General features: G+C 41.8%; 1 protein-coding gene across 13 annotated transcripts in view; it reads right to left on the bottom strand.

Moving 5' to 3' along the window:
• The window catches only part of XRRA1 (X-ray radiation resistance associated 1), a 113768-nt gene that overhangs the window by 9631 nt on the left and 77212 nt on the right, over nucleotides 1–26925 (bottom strand). For 9 of the 13 annotated variants that reach the window (XR_005217495.1, XM_037840669.1, XM_037840666.1 and 6 more), the window contains 5 exons: nucleotides 20886–21014; nucleotides 19978–20195; nucleotides 14414–14454; nucleotides 11940–12065; nucleotides 148–241 (listed from right to left, as the gene is read on the bottom strand). Coding sequence is in view for 12 of the 13 variants with exons in the window: in XM_037840669.1 (XP_037696597.1) it covers nucleotides 148–241; nucleotides 11940–12065; nucleotides 14414–14454; nucleotides 19978–20195; nucleotides 20886–21014 (608 nt within the window). In the remaining variant the exon portion in view is untranslated. Of the gene's footprint in view, nucleotides 1–147; nucleotides 242–11939; nucleotides 12066–14413; nucleotides 14455–19977; nucleotides 20196–20885; nucleotides 21031–26925 lie in introns of all 13 variants that reach the window. The other 4 variants (XM_037840671.1, XM_037840672.1, XM_037840665.1 and 1 more) reach the window with 3 other exon arrangements.

Here is a 26925-nt window from a genome sequence, read left to right on the forward strand (position 1 = left end):
TTCTTCTTTCCCCGATACACTGTGCACTTCCTCCACCCCCAAGGCAGAAGAGAGCCCAGGGCTTGGCATCTGTGAGGTGAGGATGGGGGTGGCCACAATATCCCTTGGGCGCTGGAGAAAGTGGGGCCAGGTTCGCGGGCGCCGTACCTCGTGTGTTGGCCACCAGGGGGTTGTTATGAAAGATAAGCTCACAGAGAGATGGGAAGAGAGCGACTGGCAGGACAGCGTCCTCCTTCATGATCTGCAACAAATGCAGGAGAGACCATCAGAGAGACCTGGCTTCTGCTCAGGGGCTTCCAGGCTCCACTTAGCAGGGCTGTGATCCTTGCCAGGATTGGGGATGGGGTCGGGGAAGAGATGCTGCTGAAGACGGGGCTCGCTGCTGCGCCGTGCCTTATATCTGCCTGCTCACCCCCAGGGTAACCCTGCCCTTCCTGCCCGAAATTCCACCATCACTGTTTCACATTTGAGAGTCAAGGATTCCTCTTCCTTCTCCACACTGTATATGTAGCCTACACCAAATACTGGGGATGTTGGTGACAAAATAATGACAAACACTTGTATAGCACTTGTCTCACAAAGAGTCTGGATGTCTGGCGGGGCACTGACGTGACTTCAGGATACAATTTGATGCTTCACCTTCCTCAATTCAAACCCCTACACACCCTGTCAGCCTGGCAGCAGTGCTCCTGATGGTCCCCTTCACTGAAGCTTGTCCTGGGCTCCGATCTGGGGAGGGACAGGGGACAGGTCAGGTGGACAGAGGCAGAGCCAGTAGTAACGGGGACCTCAGGGCTGTTTGTTGCCCAGAGATTACTCCACTTGGTGAAACCACCTGCAATTAGTAGCTGTCTGGCTAACCCAGCTCTAGAAGGAAAAAAACATACAGAATCCTCATTGATCAGGGGGCTGGAACATGTGGGGACTGTTGCGGGGAGGCTGTTAGCAGTGAGCAGTATCAGAGTGACGTGGGGGGCCAGGAGTGGGGCAGTGGCCTTTCAGAGCCCCGGATGTACTGAGGGGTGTTAGGTCAGATGCAGAGTCCGTGGAAGGCTCTAAGGTCCGAAGGCTGGAAGAAGCAGTACACTTCAGTTTGGCTTCCTTTGGAGCCCACTGGGTAGACTGCCTAGATTTCCACTGGGCAATTATTCATTCTTTCTCATTCTTGTTCATTCAAACAGCAAATATTTACTGAATGCCTACTATCTGCCAAGCACTGAGTTGGGAATGAGCAAAACAGACACAATTCCTACCCTCAAAGAGCACTGCCTAGTGGGAAACAAGCCTTGAAGGAGAAGTAACCCGAAGGAGAGTAGATTTACAACTGTGGTAAGTGGCACAAAAGAAAGGTACATGAAGTACTAGGGTGATTTGACCTAGTCAGGGAGGTAGGAGAAGGTGTGTGTCTCTGAGATCTGAAGGATGGGTAGTAGGTAATTAGTGAATGCAGGGGGGGATGGATTGTGTGGCTATGCAGTTACCAAAACCATTTCCTCTACATTCTGGGCACACAGCTAGACTATAGCTCCTAACCTCCCTAGTAGCTAAGTATGGTCATGTGACTCAGTTCCAGCCAATGCAGCACCGGTGGAAGTGATAAATGCCACTTCCAGGCATGAGTCATTCAAAACCTCCTGTGTAATCCTCTACTTCTTCACCATCCTCCTCCCTTCACCCAATCACCTAACCACCAGATGCTTGGGATTCAATAAAGTACTCAAAGACCTTATGATTGACAGAGCCACAAGCCAGAGAGACCTGGGTCTCTGAATGATCATGTGGAAAGCTACCTGCCAGCCAGAATATCACCACTAGACTTTGTAAAAGCAAGCAATAAAGTTTCATTGTGCTAAGTCGTTGAGATTTTTAAGTTTGTTGCAGCAGCTACTATTACTTGCTATAACTACTGCAGAAAAGAAGACTGTTCCATGCAAAAAGAACATGTATGAAATGCCCCATAGCAAGGAGGAGAAAAGCCTGTTGGGGAAATTAAAATAAGGCCAGTATGACTAAAAGCAGAGAGAAAGAGATGAGGCTGGAGATGCAAGTAGGGGCTGCTCAAATCTAGTTAAAGATTTTAGTCCTTGGGGAATTCATTAGATGGATTTTGGAAATACGAAGTCATAATTTGCCAAGACTTGGTGATGAGTAGATGTGAGGGGTAAAGGAGAGAAAAGTATGAAGGATGACAATTAAGTTTTGGCTTGAGTAACTGGACACAACAGGGAACAGTGGAAGACCATCACTACTGAAGGAAAAGATCACTAATTCATTTTGGAGATGTTCACTTGGGAGGTACCTTTGAGACCTCCAAGTAGAAGTGTCAAGTAGGCAGTGGATACACAGGTCTGGAGTACAGAGGACAGGTCCGCAATGGAGTTATAAATGTGTCAGTCACTGTTCATGGGCCAGTGGGTGTCTGAAGCCTGCCTAGGGAGAGAGTACAGAGTGAGGGGAGAGAAGGGAGGAGGAGGGGGCCTTGAGGGACTCTACCACTCGACGGTCTAAATCAGGGGTCAGCAAACTTTTTCTGTCAAGAGTCAGTAAATGTTTTAGGCTTTTGAGGCTGTATGCTCTCTATCACAACCACTCAGTTTTGCTGTTGTAGCACAAAAGCAGTCGTAGACAATTCATAAACAAATGAGCATGGGAGGCTGTTTCCCAATAAAATTTTATAAATGGTCTTTGAAATGTGAAATTCGTATCATTTCATATGCCATGAAATATTATCCTCTTTTTTGATTTTTTGTAACCATTTAAAAATGTAAAAATTATTTTTAGCTCACAGACTGTACAAAAACCAGGGTTGGCAAATAAAGCCTGTTCTGGTTTGCTAATGCTGCTGTTAAGCAAAATACCAGAAATGGATTGGCTTTTATAAAGAGGGTTTATTTGGTTACAAATTTATAGTCCTGTGGCCATAAAAGTGTCCAGACTAAGGCATCAACAAGAGGATACGTTCACTGAAGAAACGCCAATGGCATCCGGAACATCTCTGTCAGTGGGAAGGCACGTGGCTGGTGTCTGCTGGTCCTTTGCTCCCGGGTTGCATTTCAAAATGACTTTCTCCAAAATGTCTCTGGGCTTGTCTCTCTTAGCTTCTCTGGACCAAACTCTGGGCTAGCATCTCTTAGCTAAGCATCTCCTGAGTCCTTATGTCCACATCTCCAAGCATCTCTAAGCATCAGCTCCCAAGTGTTTCTCCAAAAGTCTCTCTCAGCTGCACTTGGGGCATTTTGTCCTCTCTCACCTTCTCTGGAGCAAACTCTGGGCCAGCATCTCAAAGCATCAGCAAGCATCTGGGTCTGTTCCTTTTAAAGGACTCCAGTAAACTAATCAAGACCTACCCTGAATGGGCAGGGTCAAATCTCCATGGAAATATTCAATCAAGAGGTCACACCCTAATCAGAAAGATTAATAAATCTGCCCCCACAAGGTTGCATTAAAGAATATGGCTTTTTCTGGGGGACATAATATATACAAACCAGCACAGAACCCATGGGCCAAATCCAGTCCACCATCTGTTTTAATAAAGTTTTGTTAGAACATTCCCATGCTCATTCATTTGCCTATTGTCTATGGCTGCCTTCATGATACAACAGCAGAGTTGCATTGTTGCAACAGAGACCACGTGGCCTGCAAAGCCTAAAATATTTAGTATTTGGCTCTTTAGAGAAAAAGTGTGCTGAGCTTTAATCTAGACACTATAAAAGGAGAATGAACTTACAAAAGAGCCTCAGATCTGTTGATAAATAACTACAAGTTGGCGATTAGGGATACAAATCAGGTGGTCAAGAGATAATCATTCAGAATGGGAGATGGAGAATTTAATTTTGCTCAGGATGCAAAATTCCATCCATTCAAAACAGATGATTAAAAAGTTGAAGAAAGTTACAATTAAAACCAGTAGAAAGTTGAAAGATACCACAGGGGGTGGTGTCGTATTTTCTGTAAAATGAAGCACCAGCTGAAAGATATGGATTTAGGATTCCAGCTGATAAAGAGAGAAGAATCTGGCCAGCAGGCTAGTCTGCTACAGGGTGAGTTAAGTGCCCTTAAAAGGACATTAGGTTCCCATGACAACTTTAAATCTCTGCCCTAACCTCATTGCGTTAAGGAGAATATAACTTAATTTGTCAAATTTATGAACTAAGTAAAGATTATAGATCAAGTAAAAGTGACTATTTTGCTTTGGACACAAAATTTACTAGATTTGTAAGTGAATTTTCTAGATGTATATGTTCTATTTGAAGGCAGAATTGGTTTTAAAATTTGTAACTTTAATAAACTGAATACTGATTTCCAAAATCATGACTGGAGATCAACACAACGCTTCTCAGTAATTTATAGAACAATAGAAAAAAAAAAAAAGGTACAGGACACAGAAGATCTGAGTGACACTACCAACCAACTTTACTAATTGATACTTATAAAATGCTATAACCTAAAACTGCAGAATAGAAATTTCTTTCAAATGTATATGGAACGTTAAGAAAGACATACCATAGGGTGGACCTTAAACAAGTTTAAATAGATTTCAAAAGAATGAAATTGAATAGATAATGTTCTTTGATAACAGAATTAAATTAGAAATCAACAAATACAAGCTATGCAGAAGAGCCCAAATTTTGGAAATTAAACAACTTGCTTCTGAACAACTTAAGGGTCAAAAAAGAAATCACAAGAAAAATTAAAAATCTTTTAAAATTGAATGAAAATAAATATGCAATATATCAAAATTTGCAGGATGCACTTAAAGAAGAGCTTAGAGAGAAACCTACAGCTTTACATGCTACAAAAGAAAAGAAGAAAGGTCTAAAAGCAATGGCCTAAGTGGTGGCCTCGGGCTGAGGGAATTTGGAAGGAAATAGGGTGGGGGGTGTCTGCTAATGGTAGGGGTTTCTTTTTGGGGGTGATGGAACGTTCTAGAATTGTGGTGATGGCTGTGCAACTCTATAGCAATACTAAAAACCATTAAATTTTATACACTTTAAAAAAATAAATAAATAAAAGCAATGGCCTAAGCTTACCTGACACCTGGGGAAGCAAGAAAAAGAGGAGCAAATTAAACTCAGAAGAAGCAAGGAAATAATAAAATTACAAGCAGATAGCAATGAAATGGAAAACAGAGAAAAACAGAGAAATTCAATGAAACCAACAACTGGTTTAATAAAAAAATTAAAATAGATAGCTTCTAACTTTTTGGATAAAGAAAAAAAGAAAAGAGAAGACACAACACCAATTTCAAGAAATCCATACTAGATATTCAATTTTATTCTTGATATGGGTACCAAAACCATTCAGTGGGGAAAGGATAGTCTTTTCAACAAATAGTGTTGGAAAAACTGGATATACACATGCAAAAGAATGACGTTGAACAACTACCTCTCACAATATACAAAAATTAACTCAAAATGGATCAAACACCTAAGTGTAAGAGCTAAAACTATAAACTCTCAGAAGAAAACATAAGTAAATCTTTTCATAACTGTGGATTAGGCAATGGCTTCTTAGGGCTGACACCAAAACTGCAAGCAACTAAAGAAAAAGAAATTGGACTTCTTCAAGATTGAAAACTTACGTGTTTCAAAGGACACTATGAAGAAAGTGAAAAGACAACCCATAAAATTGGAGAAAATGTTTGCAATTCATATCTGATAATAGTATAGTATCTTACAACTCAACAATAAAAAGACCAATTACCCAATTTTAAAATGGGCAAATGATTTAAATAGACATTCCTTCATAGGAGATAGACAATTGCCAATAAGCACATAAAAAGATGCTCAGCACCATTAGCCATCAGGGAAATGCAAATCAAAACCACAATGAGATACCATTTCATACCCACTAGGATGGCTATACCAATAAAAAAAAAAAGGAATAAAAATAAATGTTGGTGAGGATGGGGAGAAATTGGAACCCTGGTACATTGCTAGTGGGAACATAAAGTGGTGCAATTGCTTTGAAAGACAGTTTGGAAGTCTCTAAAAATGTTAAACGTGGCGTTACAATATGACCCAGAAATTCCACTCCTAGGAACATACCCAAGAGAAGCAAAAACAGGTGTTCAAAGGAAAGCCTGTCTGTGAATGCTCATAGCAGCATTAGTCATACAATCCATAGGGTGGAAAGAACCCAAACTCCATAAACAAAATGTGGTATAGTCATACAATGGAATTTTATTCATCCATAAGAAGGAATGAAGTGCCCCTTTCTTCAGCTGCCACTAAGGTGCTCGGTTCTTCTGAAGAACCTGAGGCTGTGCTGGGGTGAGGCCTTCCCTCGATCTAGTGACTAGCACTGTGCCCGACAGCCATCTGCCCCATGGCCCATCTCCCAGCTCACCTACATCTACTCAGCCCTATCCTCCATGATGATGAGGTCACCGTCATGGAGAATAAGATCAGTGCCCTCATTAGAACAGCTGATATAAATGTTGAACCTTCCTGGCTTGGCTTGTTTGCAAAAGCTCTGCCTGACGTCAACATCAGTGGCCTCATCTGCAATGTAAAGGCCGGCACTAGCAGGAGGTCCTGCCCCCTCCACCTCTGCTGCTTCAACTGAGAAGAAAGGGGAAGAAAAGAAAAGAAGAATCTGAGAAGTCTGATGACGACATGGGATTTGGTCTTTTTGACTAAGCCCCTTTTGTAACATGTTCAAAAAGTTATGAAGTACTGATTCATGTACAACATGGATGAACCTTGAAAACATTACGCTGCGTACAAGAATCCACACACCAAAAAAGGCCCATATTGTATGATTCCATTTACGTGACATGTCCAGAATAGGCAAATCCATACAGACTGAGAGTAGATTACTGGCTACCAGAGGTTGGAGTACAGTGGATAATGGGAGTGGCTATGCAATGAGAAGGTTTCTTTTTGGGGTGAGGAAAGTGTCCTGGAATTAGATAGTGGTGATAATTGCACAACTTTGTGAAACCCTAAAAATCACTAAATTGTATACTTTAAAAGAGTGAATTTTATGGTAAGTGAATTATATTTCAATTTAAAAATAAGAAAAAAATGAAAGGGGATATCAGAATAGATCCTATAGATATTACAAGGATAATAAGGCAATATAATGAACAACTTTATGCCAATATATCATCAATTTAGATGAAATGAACAAAGAAGTAACTGAAAATCTAAATATCCCTAAAACTACTTAAAAATTGAATTCATAATTAAAAACCTTGCCCCATGCCCCCCCCAAAAATAGGCCAAGATGGCTTCACTGATGAGTTTATCAAACATTTAAGGAAGCTATAATGCCAATTCTACATGAACACTTTCAAAAAATATAAGAAAAAGGCCACTACTGCTTTGATACCAAAACCAGAGACATCAGAAGAAATCTACAGACTAATGACCCTCATGAATATGGACACAAAACTTCTTTTCAAAATATTAGCACAAATGCAATCAAACATATAAAAGGATAATACATTATGATCAAATGGGATTTATCCTAGGAGTGCAAGATTTGTATATGAAAATCAACACAATTCACTTTAAAAACAGAATAAAGGAGAAAATTGTATGGTTATCACAATAGATGCAGAAAAAGCCTCTGAAAAAATTAAATTCCCATTTATAATAAAAACTCTCCACAAACTAGGAATAAAAGGAAATATACTCAACCTGAAAGGGCATCTACCAAAAAAACAAAGTTAAAAATCATAATTAATGGTGACATATTTAATGCTTTTCTCCTAGGATTGGAAATGAGGCAAAGACGTCAACTCTCATTTCTTTTATTCAACACTGTAGTGGAGGTCCTAGCCAGTGCAACAAGGCAAGAAAAAAAATAACAAACATATTTTGAAGAGGAAGAAATAAAACCATCTTTATTCATAAACAACATGATGTGTACATGGAATCTACAGAGAAGCTTCTAGACTTCATAATGAATATATCAATATTGTAGGACTCAAAGCCACACACACACACACACACACACACATCAATTGTATTTCTCTATACTAGAAATCAACAATTGGAAAAAGAAATAAAACATATGATTCTATTAACAATAGCATCCAATAGCATAGGGATACACTTTAAAATATGTGCAAGATCTATACACTGAAAACTACAAAACATTGCTGGGAGATATTTCAAAAGACCTAAGTAAATAGAGAAGTATATTATATTCATGGATTAAGACTCAACATTATTGAGATGTCAATTCTCTCCAAATTAATCCACAGATTCAACATAATCCCAGTCAAAATCCCAGCCAGCGTTTTTGTAGAAATATACAAGCTGATTTAAAAATGTATATGGAAATGCAAATGACCTGAATAACCAAAGCAATTTTTATAAAGAACAAATAAATTGAAAGACTTACAGTATGTGATTTCAAGACTCACTGTAAAGCTGCAGTAATCATGATAGTGTGGTTTTGGTCAAAGAATATGCCCTCTAGATCAATGCAACAGAATAGAGAGTCCAGAAACAGATTCACACATATATGGTCAATTAATTTTTTACAAAGGTGCCATAGCAATTCAATGGAGAAAAGAAAGTCATTTGAACTCATGGTGCTGGAAGAACTGGATATCCATATAGAAAAAAATAAACATTGACTCTTACTTCAAATCATATATAAAAAAATAACTTGAGATTTATCATAGATCTAATTTTAAGAGCCAAAATATAAAACTTCTAGGGAAAAGAATTCTGAGGATGCAAAAAGCAGGGAAAAAATGACAAATTGGACTTCATCAAAACTGAAAACTTTTGTTAAAAATATGGAAAGCCAAGTGGTAGATTAAGTTATGTACCCTATATAATTCCATGTAATTCCATTCTTGTGGGTGTCAATCTGTTGTAAATAGACCTTTTTGAAGATGTTATAGTTAAGAGTGTGGCCAACTGAATCAGGATGGGTCTTAATCCTATTCCCGGAGGCTTTATAAAGAGAAGACATCACCATGTGATGGGAAAGGCAAGGAACCCAAGGATTGCCAGCTAACCAGAATGCTACTGACCCTGGGAGGAAGGAAGTCTTCTATCTTCAATACTGTGAGCCAGTAAATCCCTGGTGTTTAAGACAACCCACTGTATGGTATTTGTCATAGCAGCCTGGAAAACTAAGACAGCAAGCCACAAAACGAAAAATATGTCTGTAATATATAAATATATCTAACAAAGGAATTTATCCAGAATATGTAACAAGCTCTTCTATCTCAAAAAGGCGGCAAATAATCCAATAAACAAAATTCACAAAAATTTTAAATAGACACTTCATAAATGAAAATAAGCACACGACAAGATGATCAGATGCTCAACATCATCAGTCATCAAGGAAAAATCAAATTAAAAATCACAATGAAATGCGCACTGGAATGGCTAACATCGAAAAGACTGATAATACCAAGTGTTAGTGAGAATGCTGAACACCTGGAACCCCCCATGCATTGCTGAGGGGAATATAAAGTGGTAAAATCACACTGGAAAACATTTAGGCAGTTTCTTTTAAAGTTAAATAACCTACTAACAACTAGCAATTCCACTCCCAGTATTTACCCAAGAGAAATGAAAACATATGTCAACACAAAGACTTATACTCAAACGGTCATAGCAACTTTATTCATAATAGCCAAAACTGTAGACCCTTAAATGTTCATCAAGAGGTGAATGCATGAAGAAATTGTGGTATATCCATATGACACAATACTATTTGCCAATAAAAAATAAATTAATGTTACATGCAGCAACATGGATGAAACTCAATTAACCTTATATTGAGTTAAAGAAGCCAGACACAAATGAGTATAAACATCATGGTTCCATTTATGAAACCATATGAAATTCTAAAAAAAAACCCAAACAAAACAAAAAAACAAAACGAAACAAAAAATTAATCTATAGTGGTAGAAAGCATGTCTGTGGTTGCTTGGGATGAAAGAGGGATAAATTGCAAGGGAACATTAAGGTACTTTTTCAGGTGATGGTTACATGGGTATCTCCTTTTATCAAAACCCACTGAACTGTATACTTTAAATGGGTACAGTTTATTATATAGAAATTTTGCTTCAACAAAGTAAATGCATGAAACAATTAAAACTCTGCTTCATTTCAGATTAAATTGTCTCCTCTTCAGCAGTTCGAGTCTGTCTCAAGCTTGGAGTCCTGCAGTGGGAAAGGGGGCTTGTCTGATTGTTTCTCCTGTTCTATAGCTGGTGCGTCCACCTTTCTACCCCTATCTTCTCCTCAACCCATTTGGCTGGTGTTTCTTAAACTTTCCGGAGAATAAGAATCATCCAGAGCACTTAAAAAAAAAAACAGAGTTTCCTGGCCCCCAACCAGACTTACAATGAGAATTTTCATGGGGGAAGCCTGGAAAAGGGTACAGGAAAAAGTGTCCAGATGCTTCTCCTCCTTAGGGAAGGGTGGGAACCCCTGCACCAGGCTGCCTCATCCCCCTCCTGACTGAAGGAGACGTGGGGGAGAGAGGTAAGGTAAGGGGCAGGAGAGTCTCACTTCACTGACACGATGCAACAGGGGCATCCTTTGGCTCAGGGAAGATATTTTGAGCTGACTCTCCCTCTCTCACTGCTATTTCTCTTGCTTCTTCCCATTGGGAAGATACTCCCACTGGGAACATCTACCTGCACAACCCAAGACACGGGTAATATATTTTCCCTCAGCTGGCCTCTTATGTTTCTCCCCCAACCCCTTCCTTTGGAGTCACATCACACTCCAGACAGTCCTCTTGGGCAGGGTTTTCAAAGGCTCCAGGCTGGGTCTCTTCCCCGAGTCTGGGCCTCAGGAAGGACACCTGTTGCCAGATGAGCTCTGAGGGTGGGGAGGCCATTCCCACCTTGGCAACCTTGCCTCGCTCGCTGTCAGCCTCTGTGAATTCACCTTTGGGCCCCTCCTGGTCCCAGCCTCTGTGCCCCCAGTGACTCCCAAGGACAGAGTTCAAGCCTTCCAGGGGCCCTTCCACCTAACTTGAAGTGAGGGGTGCAAATCCCCCATTTTTTGGGAGAAGGGGCAGAGAAAATGCCATGGCACTTCAAAAAGTGTCCAACTCATTTCTCCCTCCCACCTCCCTTTAACTTCAACTCTCCAAACAGTGGGAGGTCAGAGGTTGCTAACCTGGTTTTCTGATGTTTCCTTTGCAAGCCCTTTGTGTCTAGTGCCTTTCTTAGAAAAGTAGGGCCTTTGGGCTTCTGTTGTCCCTAGGGTCTCAGCCAAAATGAGATGGGAGGATTTTTAACATTTGAACATTCTTTTATACTTGGGGAGTTGAGCGGCTCCAACTGCTTGCCTTAGGAGGAATGTAAGCAGAGTGTCTCAAGTTTCCTGCATTTCAGACTTGAGTAGGGCTCAATTAGTGGGGTTTACAGAAAACACAACAGGATATGGATATGGGAAAAATATCAGGAAAACTCTTTTCCCTCATTGGTAAATCTGTCCCATGGACTTCACAACTGCTGTTCTCTTGGGCTAGAACACTATTTCTCACTTCACCCTGCCCTTTGTCCTTTATCTGGCTGAACTCATGGATCAGATCTCAGCCTAAACACCACTGCCTCAAGAACCTTCCTGGTCCCTAATGTTAGGCGAGACGCCCTGTCATATGCCCTAGCACTGTGCATTTCTTCATAACACTAAGTGTGCTTGTATCGTGATTATTTGTCTTCTCTATAGATCAGAAGCTCCACAAGGGCAACGGCCATATCTTTCTTTTCACAGCTCTCTGTCCAATGCCTAGCACAGAGCCTGGCACATATAAGTGCTAAATAAATATCTGTGACTTAATGGATGGACTCTTGCACTCCCTCTACGTCCCCCACCCTGAAAATCCCTGAGTCCTCACACCTGTAAGACGGGAATGGAGGGTTAGCTTTCAGACCAGAGCAGCCCCCATTCCACCCTCCCATCTGTGCCTCTGAGGAAACAGGTAGAGAAAGAGAAAGTCACCTTGTTGTAGGCCAGGCTGAGGTACCTCAGCTCCGGGAAGGGCGGGGCCAGCGTCTGGTTCCTGGCCTTCAGTGACTTCACAGGAAGAATCTCGAATATGGGAGGAAGTGCACATACCTTGGTTGTCTTAAAAGGGAAAGGAAAAGAAAGTCAAAGTCAAAATGCTCTGATGATAAAGACACCAAGGCTACCAAAGACCAACAGATGCTATGGAGTATCGTGGAAAGAATGACTGTGCTAGAGAGGCTTGGCTGAAAGAGACATTAGGGTGCCAAGGGGAGATGTTCCCAAGGGCCCAGGGTTCTGGTTCCAAGTGCTCTGAGGTCACATGGTGGGCAAACTCTCCAGCACCCAAAGTTCCCTTTTTAAGCTCTCTGAGGAAAAAGGATAATATAACAAGGTGCAGACCTCAGAGGTTCTTGGCCTCCACCGCCTGCTCTCTGCCCTGTACTAGCTTATCCTGAATTGGCCTGCCTACACAATTGGGCTAAAATTTGTCCAGAAGGCAAAGGTGCAAGTGCTTGTGATGTTGAGGAAAGGGGAATTTTCACAGTGGGGAGAGGAGTGACCTGAGACTTGAACACCTGGTCCAATGGGCTAGCCAGGTCTTACGGTGAAGGCCCTTCATTCGAGGGTGAAACAACAGCTAAGCCCCAAATGACTTAAGACACGCCTTGCGGCCTGGATGTGGCACAGTGTATCTGGTCACTTGCAGGGTCAGGGTCCCTCTGTACAATCCAGGCTGCCTCAGGGTCAATGTGTTTGATCAAGTAGAATATGAAAACATGCCTTAATATCGTTCACTCATTGATTCCTTGAGTTAGATGGGATCAAAGGAAATTGCAGGGCAGATGTTGGGCTAATGACTTGGGTTGAGATGAACATCTGTGGAGCCCTCCTGGAGTTTCCAGCTAGTAAAGCCACACAAGTGGGACAGGTCAGCCATGAGTTCTCACCCCATGTGATGGTGTTAGGAAACGTATATGACTCCCCTCTCCAGGTGATCTGAATGCAGTCTCCGAGAAGCCAGAGTGGAATATGGTGGCAGTCTGGTAGGACAGTCTCCTCAACTGTGCAGTTCCCTACCTGGAGCTAGGCTGTGTGAGTTGAAGGGGGTGAGTCAGAGTGTAGCACAGAAAAGAGAAAGCCAGAGGGTCAGGCTTGTGGGTATCTAGCAGTGTCCAGGGGCAGGAGTGTCTTGGCCTGAGTGTATAACTGGTCCTGCTGGAGGCAGACAGGGCCCGATCTTAGAGGGCAGTGCATCTGGCTTTCACGGAGAGAGGCCACTAAAAGTCCCAATCATCCAACTAATGCCCCAGATTTTCAAATTTCAGGCAGCTGGAAACTGAGAACAGAGCAATCAATTATCTTTGACTTCTGAGATAGATTGTTTAATGGCCTCAAATCCCTCCCATCCCAATATGCAGGCTCTTTTACAGCATGACCTTGCTGCCCCTTCCATTCATAGGTGGAGTCTCTATCTTTACCCCCTTGAAACTAGACTGGCCTTATGACTTCCTTTGACCAACATAATGTAACAGAAGTGACAGTGTTCAAGTTTCAGAGCCTTGCAGTTTGCCTTTGCTCTCCTGGAACCCTGGTGTCACCATTCAGTAAAGAATTTCTAGATGGAAAGACCATGTAGAGAGATGGTCAGGCCATACCAGCTTGTCCATCTGAACCCAGCCTCTAGCCAACCTGCCAGCTGAATGCAGCTGCATGAGTGAGCCCTGGTGAAACCAGAAGAAGAACTACCCAGCCAACTCAAATAATTGTGAGAAATAGTAAAATACTATAACTTAAAGTCAGTAAGTGTTGGGTTGGTTTGTTATACAGCAATAGTTACCTGATACTTTTCTCACCCAGCTGTATCTTTGGGGAGGGAGTATACTGTGCTGCCTCTCAAGGAGGCAGGTGGCTAAATGTATAGTTGGACTTCTTATTGTAAATGCATAAATCAATATTTAGTTCATACCACTGGTTTCTGTGAGACTGATGAGTGAGCATATATCCTGAGAGAACATTCCACGTTCTGTGCTGTCAAAAATCAAGTGTCTAAGCCTGTAACACCAAGTATTAGCCGCTGAACTGAGGTGCATCTGGTAAAGATCACTCCAGCTTTTGAAGGTTCCTGTCAGGGAGCTAATGGGCTCCATCCGGGTGGCAGCCTCACTTCAGTGCCAGCTTTGTCACTTGAAGCAGCACCCGTTATTACTGAGCCACATCTGAGAACAGTGAAAGCCAGACTGCGGACTATGTGAGGACAGGGGCCTGCCTGTCTAGTTCACTACTGCATCTCCGGTGGCCAGCCCAGTGCCGGGTGTAGGGTAGGTGCTCAGCAAATGCTGGTTCGGGGAGTGGGTTTCCTCAGTGTGATGTATATATAAATGCCTCTCATGGCTCCATTAACTTATTATCATTTATTAGAATTACTATTTTAACCCAAGGACACTTTTAAAGTAGACATTTCCTACCTGTGATGTTGAAAAGCCAAGGTAAGATGAGAACACAACTTCTGAAATAAAAGAGAAATAGAACAAAGGTTTTTAGGAATGCTGACTGACCCCCAGAGAGGCCAAAGTCTGGATCTGCCACCCATTGGGTGCAGCTGGGTGCCTGCTGCGGTGGGCCTCATTCTGACTTTCCAGCTCCAATGCTAACTAGGGGAGGGGGCTGTGACAGCCATCAAGTAGTAAGTCCCTGTGTGTTCAGAAGAAAATCCAAACTCCATACCCAGGCCTAAGAGGTCCCGCATGGCCTGGCCCCTGTCTCCTCTTATCTCACAGCAGACCACCCCTCACTTCCTCTTACTATATTTAGACCACAATGACCTACTTTCTGATTTTGCAATAGGCAAGCTCTTTCTAGCCTCAGAACTACTGGGGAGTCAGTATTGATCAGAAGGGAAATCAATTATTTTAGAAGACAGAAAGGTATATAAAAGATATTCTGTGAGAAGATTTTAAAATACTATTTGGTATATTAGTAGAAATTGAATGTTCTAAGTTGGTGAATTCAGAAGAGATACCAAGAGCAACCAACAGGACAGTAAGGAGGAGGAGGGATTACATTCTTGGAACCATAAGGGTGAAATGAGCCAATAAACAGGTGCGTCCAATTAAAGCAGAGCATCTGTGGGGCTGGATCTCATGTAGGCTCTACTTGCCTTCCACAGGTCAATGATGTAACAAGAAAAGCCACATGAAAATGAAGTAAACATTAATAGGGAGTAGAACAACGCATGGTATAAATAACTTCTATGATGAGGATCTGGGCAGCAGTTTAGGAGAGGTTTGTGCAAGGAACAAAGTAAGAGTTTACAGGGGTTGGGACATGGTTGCAAGTGTAGTTGCTACACAATGATCCCCTGGAGAGGCAGAGAGCTAGCTACAGAAAGACAAACTACAGCATACCCTGCCTGAACACATGTTCTGCCCCTCCCACAATCATAGGAATTAGACGGGCATCAGACTTCTCATTAACAGCAATGGATCTAAAAGGCAATAGAGTAATATCTTCATTTCTTAAGGGAAAATTATTTTAAGGCTAGAATTCTCTACTCAACCAAACTAGCATTTCAACTGTGATAAAATAAAGATAGGTTTGACTATTTAGAGACTCAGAAAATATACTACACAAACCTGTCTTTGAAAGAAGGATTCAAAAAAGAAAACGAAAAGTGACCCAAAATAGGAAACTATCCTTATGACTGCGAGAAGGGGGGGAAACTTCTTAAACAAGAACCCAAAGGCATAAACCAAAAAGCAAAACTGGATAGATTTGGCTAAATCAAAATTAAGAATTTCTCTTCAGGAATGACACCCTATACAAATGTAGATAAAGTTAATACACAGGTGACACAATAAAAGAAGAAACTGAAAACATTTAAAACTGTCAAAAGATATGAAATGACAATTCATAGAAGGTGAAAACCAAATGGCTAAGCAAATAAAGGAAGCCTAACATTGCCAGTAATTATAAAAATGCAAATTAAAACAATGAAATATCACTTTATACCTACCAGAATAGCAACACTTAGAAAAATTAGAAAATCAGATAATAGCAAGTGGTGGTAAGGGTGTAGGGAAACAGGAACCTTTCTGTACTACCAGTGTGAGTGAATGCCAGAGCAACCGTTTTCAAGAACAATCAGGTGGCACTTATTTAAATTACAGTATGCATATATTCTGTTAGCCATCAATCCCACTTCTAGGTACATATTCCAGAAAACACTCTTACACAGAGGTTATATGCACGAGACATACAAGGTTGTTCACTGCAGCATTATTTGTGGCAACCTAGAGTTGTGGGCAACTTGGGTGTCCATTGGTAAGGGAACAGATGAGTAAACTGTGGTTGGAGCATACTGTGGAATCCTATGCATTAGTTAAAAGCAAAGAACTAGATGGACATACAACAACAAGGAAAGATCTTAAAAACACGGTTGAGGGGAAAAATTAAGTAACAGAATGAGCTCAATAGCATATTATCATCATGTAAATTAAAACACATTTATATACAACATAAATATTCATTTTTCAAGGATACATATACATATCCAGGAAAATAAACCAAGCACAAGAGTAGATGTTTATAAGAAAATAGGAAGTGGGAATAGGGATCGAGGATGAAGTGAACACTTCCAAACTCATTTTATGAGGCAAGCATAACATTGATTATAAATCCTGACAAGAACATTTTAACAAAGGAAGATAATATACTAACCTATCTCCTGAACAGGGATGCAAACATCCTCAATAAAATGTCAGCAAATTAAATCCAGCAACATAGTAAAAGGATCACGACCAAGTGGGGTTTACCCTGGAAATGCATGGCTGGTCCAACATTCACAAAGCAATCAATATAATTAACCATATTAACAAATTAAAGAAGAAAACTCACATGATCATCTCAATAGACACAGAAAAAGCATGTGACAGAATTCAACACTCTATCATAATAAAAACTTTCAGAAATCAGGAATACAAAGAAATGTCTTTAATCTGATAAAAATCATCTACAAAAAATAGTTTACAGCTAACTCATGCTTAATTTTAAAATACCTAACACTTTTCTTCTAAGGTTGGGAACAAAACGGGGATATCCACTAGCACCACTTTTATTCAGCATTGTACTGGAAATCTTATCAAGCAAAATAAGGAAGTAAAAAGATGTAAGAAAGGTATTAAGATCGGAAAAGAATAAATAAAACTGTCATTATTTGCAGATGTCATGATGGTGAACATAAAAATCCAAAGAACCTGCAATTAATTAGAAATGATAAGTGAATTTAGGGAGGTTGCTGGATACAAGTTTATTTACTAGCAACAAACAAGCGGAAATGAAATATACAAACACAATACCATTGACATTAACAAAAAAAAGATCAAATAGCCAAGAATAAATCTAATGGAAGATGCCCACAATCTCAACATTGAAAACCATAAAGCATCATTGAGAAGAATTTAAAAAGACCTAAAAAATGGTAGGGCATATTATTATTATGAATTTTAAAACTCACTATTGTAAAGATGTCAATTCTCTCCAAATTTATCTACAGGTTCAATGGAATTCCAGTCAAAATCCCAGCAGGATTTTTGTGTGGAAATTGATAAACCGATACTAAAATGTACATGAACATGCAAAGGCCCAATAATAGCTATGATGATTCTGAAGAACAACAACACAGCCAGAGAACTTACTGTAAAGCTACAGTAATTCAGACACATATACCGGCACCAACTTCTGATAATGCCTCCACTGCAACACAGTGGGGGAAAGAAGATAGCCTTTTCAATAAGTGGTGTTGGGTCAAGTGGATAGTAATATAAAAAAATAAATTTTGACTCCACATCATATACCAAAATTAATTCTAGAAGGATCATAGACCAAAATTGTAAAACTAAAACAATCAAGCTTCTAGAAGAAAATAAGAGTATTTTCATAGCCTTGAGATAGGCAAAAATTCTAAAATAGGAAATAAAAAGCACTTAGCACAAAAATAAGATTGATAAACTTGACTTCATTAATTCTGTTCATCAAAATTCACCATTAAGAATATGAAAAAACAAGTCAAAGTCTAGGGGAAGATTTGTATAAAGCATGTATCTGACAAAGGAGTTATATCCAGGATATATAAAGAACTCCCCCCACCCCACCCCACCCCCCCAAAAAACACTAAGAAAAGACATATAAGCCAATTTAAATAAATGCAGAAGACTTGAACAGGTACTCCCAACAGAGTTTGTAAAAGCGACCCACAAACTTATGAAAAGGTGCTCAACATCATTAGCCATTTGAGAAACAGAAATTATAATCACACTGAGATACCCTGACATACTCACTAAAATGGCTAAAATTAAAAAGATTGGCATTACCAAGTTTGTGAGAATACTGAGTAACTGGAAATCTCTTACATTGATGTGGGAGTGAAAACTGGTTTACCCACTTTGGAAGAGTGTTTGGCAGTATCTACTAATGCTAAATATACGTCTACACTCCATGACTCAGTAATCCCACTCCCAGGAATACACCCACCAAAAGATATGTAAAAGAATGATCATAGCAGCTTTATCCATAATAGCCCAAACCTGGAACTAACCAAAATGCCTATAAATAGTAAAAATGTAAATAAATTGTGGTATAAATGGAATAAATAGTAATAAAAAATAGTGAACTACTGATAACCTGCAACAACACAAATGAATCCTACTGACACAATGCTGAGTGAAATAAATCAGACGCAAAAGTACATATGCTGTATGATTCCATATACATCAGTTTGCAGTTAGGCAAAGCTAATCTATGGGGACAGAGGTCAGGATAGTGGTTATTCTTGGAGGAGGTACTGATTGGGAGGGCACCACACAGGACACTGGAAATGCTCTATATTGTAATATGGGTAATGGTTGAAAGGGTGTATATATGTAAAAATTCAAGCCCTACACACAAGATTTCTGTACTGAGGTAAATTATCCCTCAATTTAAAATAAATATAAACAAAAACGTATGGTGGAATGGAATATATAATCCAGAAATATCCACATGTAGTAAAGAGATCTTGGTTTATAAAAAGGTGACACTTCTCTTCCTTTCTGTCTCTGACTGTTGCCATCTGGATGTGGTTCTTGGAACTGTGGTGGCCATGTCGAGACCCCAGTGGGAACCAGCTTAAAAGGACCAGCAAGCAGGCTGAAGGCAGAAAAGAGGATAGAAAGAACCCGACTCCCTTGGTAACATCAATGCACCCCTGAATTAACCATCCCTGATAAGCCTGAGTTTCTTGTTATTTGGGAAAAGAGACTTTTAAAATCACTTTTAATTAGATTTCAAAAGCATATTAACTGATGGAACCAGTTGGGAAATGACTGAAACAGTGCATGTGAGACCTGCACCTCCCAAGGCCCAGCAGTGCGAATGCAGCAGCTCCTCAGAAAGCCACAGCCTTGCAGAATAAACCCGCAGGAGCTCATCTCAGCTATGGGGCTTGTGCCGGTTTGAGTGTATTGTGTCCCCCAAATGCCATTATCTTTGTAGTCTTGTGTGGGGCAGAAGTTTTGGTGCTGGTTAGATTTGCTTGGAGTGTGCCCCACCCAACTGTGGGAGATAATTTTGATGAGATGTTCCCATGGAGGTGTGGCCCCACCCATTCGGGGTGGGCCTTGATTGGTGGAGCTATATAAATGAGCTGACTCAAAGAGAGAAAAGAGAGTGCAGCTGAGAGTGATGTTTTGAAGAGAAGCAAGCTTGCTGGAGAGGAATGTCCTGGGAGAAAGCCGTTTTGAGGCCAGAGTTTTGGAGCAGACGCCAGCTGCCTTCCTAGCTAGCAGAGGTTTAGAGGACGCCATTGGCCATCCTCCAGTGAAGGTACCCGATTGCTGAGATGTTACCTTGGACGCTTTGTGGCCTTAAGACTGTAACTGTGTAGTGAAATAAACCCCCGTTTTATAAAAGCCTATCCATCTCTGGTGTTTTGCATTCCACAGCATTAGCAAACTAGAACAGGGCTGCAGCCTCTGGAACGAGGGGCACCACCCACCTGTCCGGTCAACGTCCTTTTTCATGGGCAGCACAGTATAACCTGGTTGCTCGTCAGAGGCCTCAAACACCCATGACTTCGGTTGCAGCAGGGATCGGGACTCTTTCTGGGGACTCTCCCTGCCTCCAATCCAGTCCCCCGACCCATCACGGAGATGGACTTGCTGCAGGTACGGGATCCGGGAAATCCTGTTTTGCTCGAGGCTTAACTTCTTCAGTCTTTGATTAAGAAAAGCAAATACAGAATTACAGAAACAATGATACCTCAGGGACTTTGACCCAGCAACTTTGGAGAAAAGACACGGAATTGGGCTTGGATATGTACTCCTCTCATGTGACCCTGACCCAGTGACTTACCCTCTTTGGGCTCAGTAAACCCATCGCTAAAGCGGGGAGGATAATATTTATTAACTTCTCAAGATTCTTATGGAGATTAAATGAGACAATATGTCAGAGGCCTGGCACAAAGTAGTGTTCATTAAATGGTAGCTGAATCCAAATTAAAATTTCCAGGGATTAAAGCTTAACCATTTAAATGCCAGTATTTTCTTTACTTCAAGGAAAGTTGAAGGTTTCAAATGCTTCTTCACATGGTGAACAGTTAAACTTCTCTTTCTGATTTTGATATTTTTTCCCCTTGTATCCTATGTTAGAGTCAGGATCCTGTCTCCAGTAATACCTCCCCCTACCTTCCTTTTCTCTTTTCTGCTTCCAAAGCAGCCACATAATCAGAAATGTCCTTCCTGATGACCAACTTTTATGGATGAGCTAAAGCTCAGAGGAGAGAAACAATGTACCCATGCCCACACTGCAGAGCTAAGTGGTGGAGCTGGCTTTCTGAGCAGCACAACAGTGTGAGCAAGGCTGGGGATCAGAGAGGGCACTGCAGGGAGAGGCTAGTGGCTTTACCTCCTGAGCCCTGCCAGGCTGGCAAAGCAATTGGGGTTGGAGAGTTTGTTGTCATCCAGCATCAATGTCTCCAGCGCTGGGAATCTGAGGATGTACCTCTTGCCTGTTAGCGTCGTCAAAGATGGCTCCCTGTGAGTGCAAAGATCTTGGCTAATGAGCAAGGGCATAGGACAAACTCTACTCTCCCAAGAAAGAAACAGAGGATAGGGGATCACTCAGGAGGCCTAACTGGCTTGGAAACTTCTCTAGCACCCAAGAGAGGTCCCTATAGAGAGGGACCAGAAGATCTAATTCCCTCCCTGATTGACCCCTTCCCTAAACCTCACTTATACACAGTCTTCTGTACTCATACCCTGCCTTGTCTGTGTGTGATGTGTGGATAGGATATGTGTCTCAGACTGAGCCCTAATAGCCTCTGCTCTTAGAATTTAGATGGAGCTGGGTCTGTTTGCCTGTGTAGCTCTGCATGGGGGTGGAAGAGACAAGGAAGAGGCTTTGTGGCTGTAACTGGGAGAGAGACAGATGAAGAGAAAAAAGAGATGCCTGTCATGGAGAGTGGCTCCAGCTCCAGTCCTGGGTACTTAAGACTGAGCCTTCACCATGTAGAAAGGCTGTACACAAGCTGATTGTGCCAGTTTGGATGTATTATGTCCCCCAAAATGCCATGTTCTTTAATGAAATCTTGTGGGGGCAGACATATTAGTGTTGATTAGGTTGGAATCTTTGGATTAGGTTGTTTCCATGGAGATGTGACCCACCCAACTGTGGGTAATATCTTTGATTAGATTATTACCATGGAGGTGTGACTCTGCCCATTCAGCATGGGTCTTGATTAGTTTACCAGAGCCCTATAAAAGCTCAGACAGAAGGAGCTCAGTGCTACAGCAGCTGTGAGTGGCTAGTGGCTCAAACTAGCCCCAGGTCTACCTGACTCTAAGACCCAGGCTTTTTCCACTGCCCCCTCCCCCCCACCACCTCTCTCTCCCATTCACATCTTCGAGCCCCATGTGGATTCAAGGGTGGGAAGATGGAAGGGGTAGTTGTTGCATGGGACAGAGAGAGCTTGACCAACATAGGCTAAGTTAAAAAGCTAGAAGGGGAAGTCCTAGCAGTCCAAGCAGGAAGGGTGATGTGAGCCTAGGGCTGGGGGAATTCAGAAGCAGGTGCCAGAAAGCTAAAGAAGGTCAAAGATAAAGGCTTGATTAAAGTAGCAGTAGGAACTCAGGAAGCATGACTGGGAGTGGGGTTGGTGTCTGCTCCCACTTGCCTTTTTTTTTAACTGAAAATTTTGAGGTAACTGTAGATTTCCATGCAGTTGTAAGAAATAATAGAGATCCCACATACATTTTTTCCAGTTTCCCCCAATGGTAACATTTTGCAAAACTGTAGTATAATACCACAACCAAGATACTGACATTGATACAAGCCACTTACCTTATTCAGATTTCCTCAGTTTTACTTGTGTTCATATGTGTGTGTGTGCACATGTGAGTATGGAATTGTACACGATTTTATCATCTGTCCCCACCAACACAGTCAAGATAGTGAACAATCTGAACAGGATGCCACAAGGCTCCTATGCCACCAGTGTCCCTCATGTTCCCCTTTTATAACCCCTTCCACCTCCCTCCTGGCCCTGCCCAAACCCTGGCAACCAATCATGTATCCTCCATTTGAAATTCTGTCATTTCAAAAAAAATGTTATATAAATGGAATCATACAGTATATAATCTTTTGGGATTGGCTTTTTTCACTTAGAATAATTTCCTGGAGATTCATTCAAGTTGTTATGTGTAGCAATAGTTCATTCCTTTTTATTGCTGAGTAGTATTCCATGATACATATGTGCCCCAGTTTATACACCTGCCGAAGGATATCTGGGCCAATTCTTGTTATTGGCTATTACAAATAAAGCTGCTAGGAACATTTGTGTACATGTTTTCTTTGGGATAAATGCCCAGGAATGGCTGGGTTGTATGCCTATTTAGTTTTTTAAGACTTCTACTTATGGTTATTTCTGCAACCCTCAGGGGCCTCAAACATGCTAGGTCTGGCTTCTGACATACCGTCAACTTGTAACCCATGATAATTTGGCTTCTGCTCCCACAACTCTTCAGAAACTGTTCTCGCCAAGGCCACCTGTCTTCACATACTTGAGAACCCCCTCCTCCTTAAAGCATTCTCTTTCTTAGGCTTCACTTCCTACTCAGTCTGTGTGCAGTCCCCTTTCCTTGACCTGTGTCTTAAAAGGTTAGTGCTCCCCCAATTTCTGACCTAGACTTCTTTTCTTCTAATTCTAGTTTCTCTCTCTGGGCAATCTCATCAACCTCTCCTATGGCTTTTCTGCTGCCATCTCCAGTTTCAAGCTCCAAGCCAGCCCTGTCATCAGAGCTCTGTACCTCTGGATCCAGTTGTCTCCTACATATCTTCACTTGGAGTCTCATTCATTTCTTTAATATATATTAATGGAGCCAGGTTCTGGGGGAAACATTCCTACCCTCAAGGTGCTTTCAGTCTTTCGGAGGAAGTGGTCACACTACAGGCAATGGGACAAATAACAAAGGTAGGTGCAAAGCTTGGTGGGAGTCACCCATTCTGGAGTGGAAGAAGGAAGGCCGCAGAGAAGACAGTGTGTAAACTAGAGCATGAAGAATGGAGAGAGAATGTGCCTTGCTTTTCAGCACTGTGAGAAAGGGAGAGGAACAGGGAAAAATAGCATCTGTTTTGGGAAGGATCTATAATATTCCTAAGATGCTTTGGGCAGCCATGTGTCCCATCATGCCACCCAAAGAGACACAAGCCACCTGCCTGTAAATAAAAATGTGGTGAGTCACACAGAGCAGATGGAAAGATGAGAGACACTCTTCCTGGCTGCCCCACAATGCTCAGGATCTACTTCAGTTTATCCCGAAGGCATAGCTGGGAGATTCCCAACGTCCTTATAATAAATTCCCCTTTTTCGCTTACTCTAACACTAGTGGTCTTCTGACGATTATAACCATGACAGTTCAGAGTGAAAAGGGACAGGTCAGATATGGTGTCAGAAAAAGCCCTAGCAGCCATGTGGAAGAATAGGCTTGAAGTTCAAAGATCAGACAGTTAACAGAAGGAAAGAAGCCTTCAGTTCACAGTATGTGAAGGTCACAGATGATTCTTTTCTTCTTCCTGGAAGGACCAACTTTGATACATTAAATTTTTAATCTCTATTTGAGAGCAATTAAAGGAGGGTGCACAGCAGCTATATTGATTTATAATTAACTGGCCAATATTTATTTTATTCCAGTGAAATATGCAAGAGCTAAAAAATAACCTACAGAAAATTCCTCTTGAGCTCCATAATGCAGAAATTGGCTCTGTCCTGTCTTTTGTGACAAGTTACATTGCTTTGTCTTTTAAAGTTCCATCCTAGGGGAGGCAGGGCAAGATGGCAGACTGGTGAGCTGTAAGTTTTAGTTACTCCTCCAGGAAAGTAGGTAAAAAGCCAGGAACTGCGTGGACTGGACACCACAGAGCAATCTGACTTTGGGCATACTTCATACAACACTCATGAAAACGTGGAACTGCTGAGATCAGCGAAATCTGTAAGTTTTTGCGGCCAGGGGACCCGCGCCCCTCCCTGCCAGGCTCAGCTCCGGGAAGGAGAAGGGAGAAGTGCAGTGGCTGCTCTTATCGGAAACTCATTCTACTGATTCAAACTCCAACCATAGATAGACTGAGACCAGACACCAGAGACTCTGAGAGCAGCCAGCCCAGCAGAGAGGAGACAGGCATAGAAAAAAAACAACACGAAAAACTCCAAAATAAAAGCGGAAGATTTTTGGAGTTCTGGTGAACATAGAAGGGGGAAGGGCAGAGCTCAAGCCCGAGCTCAGGCCCTGAGGCGCATATGCAAATCCCGAAGAAAAGCTGATCTCTCTGCCCTGTGGACCTTTCCTTAATGACCCTGGTTGCTTCGTCTATTAGCATTTCAATAACCCATTAGATCTCTGAGGAGGGCCGTTTTTTTTTTTTTTTTTTTTTTTAAATCCTTTTTTCTTTTTCTAAAACAATTACTCTAAGAAGCCCAATACAGAAAGCTTCAAAGAATTGCAATTTGGGCACGTCAAGTCAAGAGCAGAACTAAGAGAGCTCTGAGACAAAAGGCAATAATCCAGTGGCTGAGAAAATTCAATAAACAACACAACTTCCCAAGAAAAGGGGGGTGTCCGCTCACAGCCACCATCCTGGTGGACAGGAAACACTCCTGCCCATCGCCAGCCCCATAGCCCAGAGCTGCCCCAGACAACCCAGTGTGACGGAAGGGCTTCAAATAACAGGCACACACCACAAAACTGGGCGTGGACATTAGCCTTCCCTGCAACCTCAGCTGAATGTCCCAGAACTGGGAAGGTAGAGCAGTGTGAATTAACAAAGCCCCATTCAGCCATCATTTGAGCAGACTGGGAGCCTCCCTACACAGCCCAGCAGCCCAGAACTGCCCTGGGGGGACGGCACTCACCTGTGACATAGCACAGTCATCCCTCAACAGAGGACCCGGGGTGCACAGCCTGGAAGAGGGGCCCACTTGCAAGTCTCAGGAGCCATACGCCAATACCAAAGACTTATGGGTCAGTGGCAGAGACAAACTGTGGCAGGACTGAACTGAAGGATTAGACTATTGCAGCACCTTTAAAACTCTAGGATCATCAGGGAGATTTGATTGTTAGGGCCACCCCCCCTCCCCGACTGCCCAGAAACACGCCCCACATACAGGGCAGGCAACACCAACTACACACGCAAGCTTGGTACACCAATTGGGCCCCACAAGACTCACTCCCCCACTCACCAAAAAGGCTAAGCAGGGGAGAACTGGCTTGTGGAGAACAGGTGGCTCGTGGACGCCACCTGCTGGTTAGTTAGAGAAAGTGTACTCCACGAAGCTGTAGATCTGATAAATTAGAGATAAGGACTTCAGTAGGTCTACAAACCCTAACAGAACCCTATCAAGTTCACCAAATGCCACGAGGCCAAAAACAACAGAAAATTATAAAGCATATGAAAAAACCAGACGATATGGATAACCCAAGCCCAAGCACCCAAATCAAAAGACCAGAAGACACACAGCACCTAGAGCAGCTACTCAAAGAACTAAAGATGAACAATGAGACCATAGTACGGGATATGAAGGAAATCAAGAAGACCCTAGAAGAGCATAAAGAAGACATTGCAAGACTAAATAAAAAAATGGATGATCTTATGGAAATTAAAGAAACTGTTGACCAAATTAAAAAGATTCTGGACACTCATAGTACAAAACTAGAGGAAGTTGAACAACAAATCAGTGACCTGGAAGATGACAGAATGGAAAATGAAAGCATAAAAGAAAGAATGGGGAAAAAAATTGAAAAACTCGAAATGGACCTCAGGGATATGATAGATAATATGAAACGTCCAAATATAAGACTCATTGGTGTCCCAGAAGGGGAAGAAAAGGGTAAAGGTCTAGGAAGAGTATTCAAAGAAATTGTTGGGGAAAACTTCCCAAATCTTCTAAACAACATAAATACACAAATCATAAATGCTCAGCGAACTCCAAATAGAATAAATCCAAAAAAACCCACTCCGAGACATATACTGATCACACTGTCAAACATAGAAGAGAAGGAGCAAGTTCTGAAAGCAGCAAGAGAAAAGCAATTCACCACATACAAAGGAAACAGCATAAGACTAAGTAGTGACTACTCAGCAGCCACCATGGAGGCGAGAAGGCAGTGGCACGATATATTTAAAATTCTGAGTGAGAGGAATTTCCAGCCAAGAATACTCTATCCAGCAAAGCTCTCCTTCAAATTTGAGGGAGAGCTTAAATTTTTCACAGACAAAGAAATGCTGAGAGAATTTGCTAACAAGAGACCTGCCCTACTGGAGATACTAAAGGGAGCCCTACAGACAGAGAAACAAAGACAGGACAGAGAGACTTGGAGAAAGGTTCAGTACTAAAGAGATTCGGTATGGGTACAATAAAGGATATTAATAGAGAGAGGGAAAAATATGGCAAACA

This window comes from Choloepus didactylus, chromosome 6 (genome assembly GCF_015220235.1).
Source record: "Choloepus didactylus isolate mChoDid1 chromosome 6, mChoDid1.pri, whole genome shotgun sequence".
NCBI lineage: Eukaryota > Metazoa > Chordata > Mammalia > Pilosa > Megalonychidae > Choloepus > Choloepus didactylus.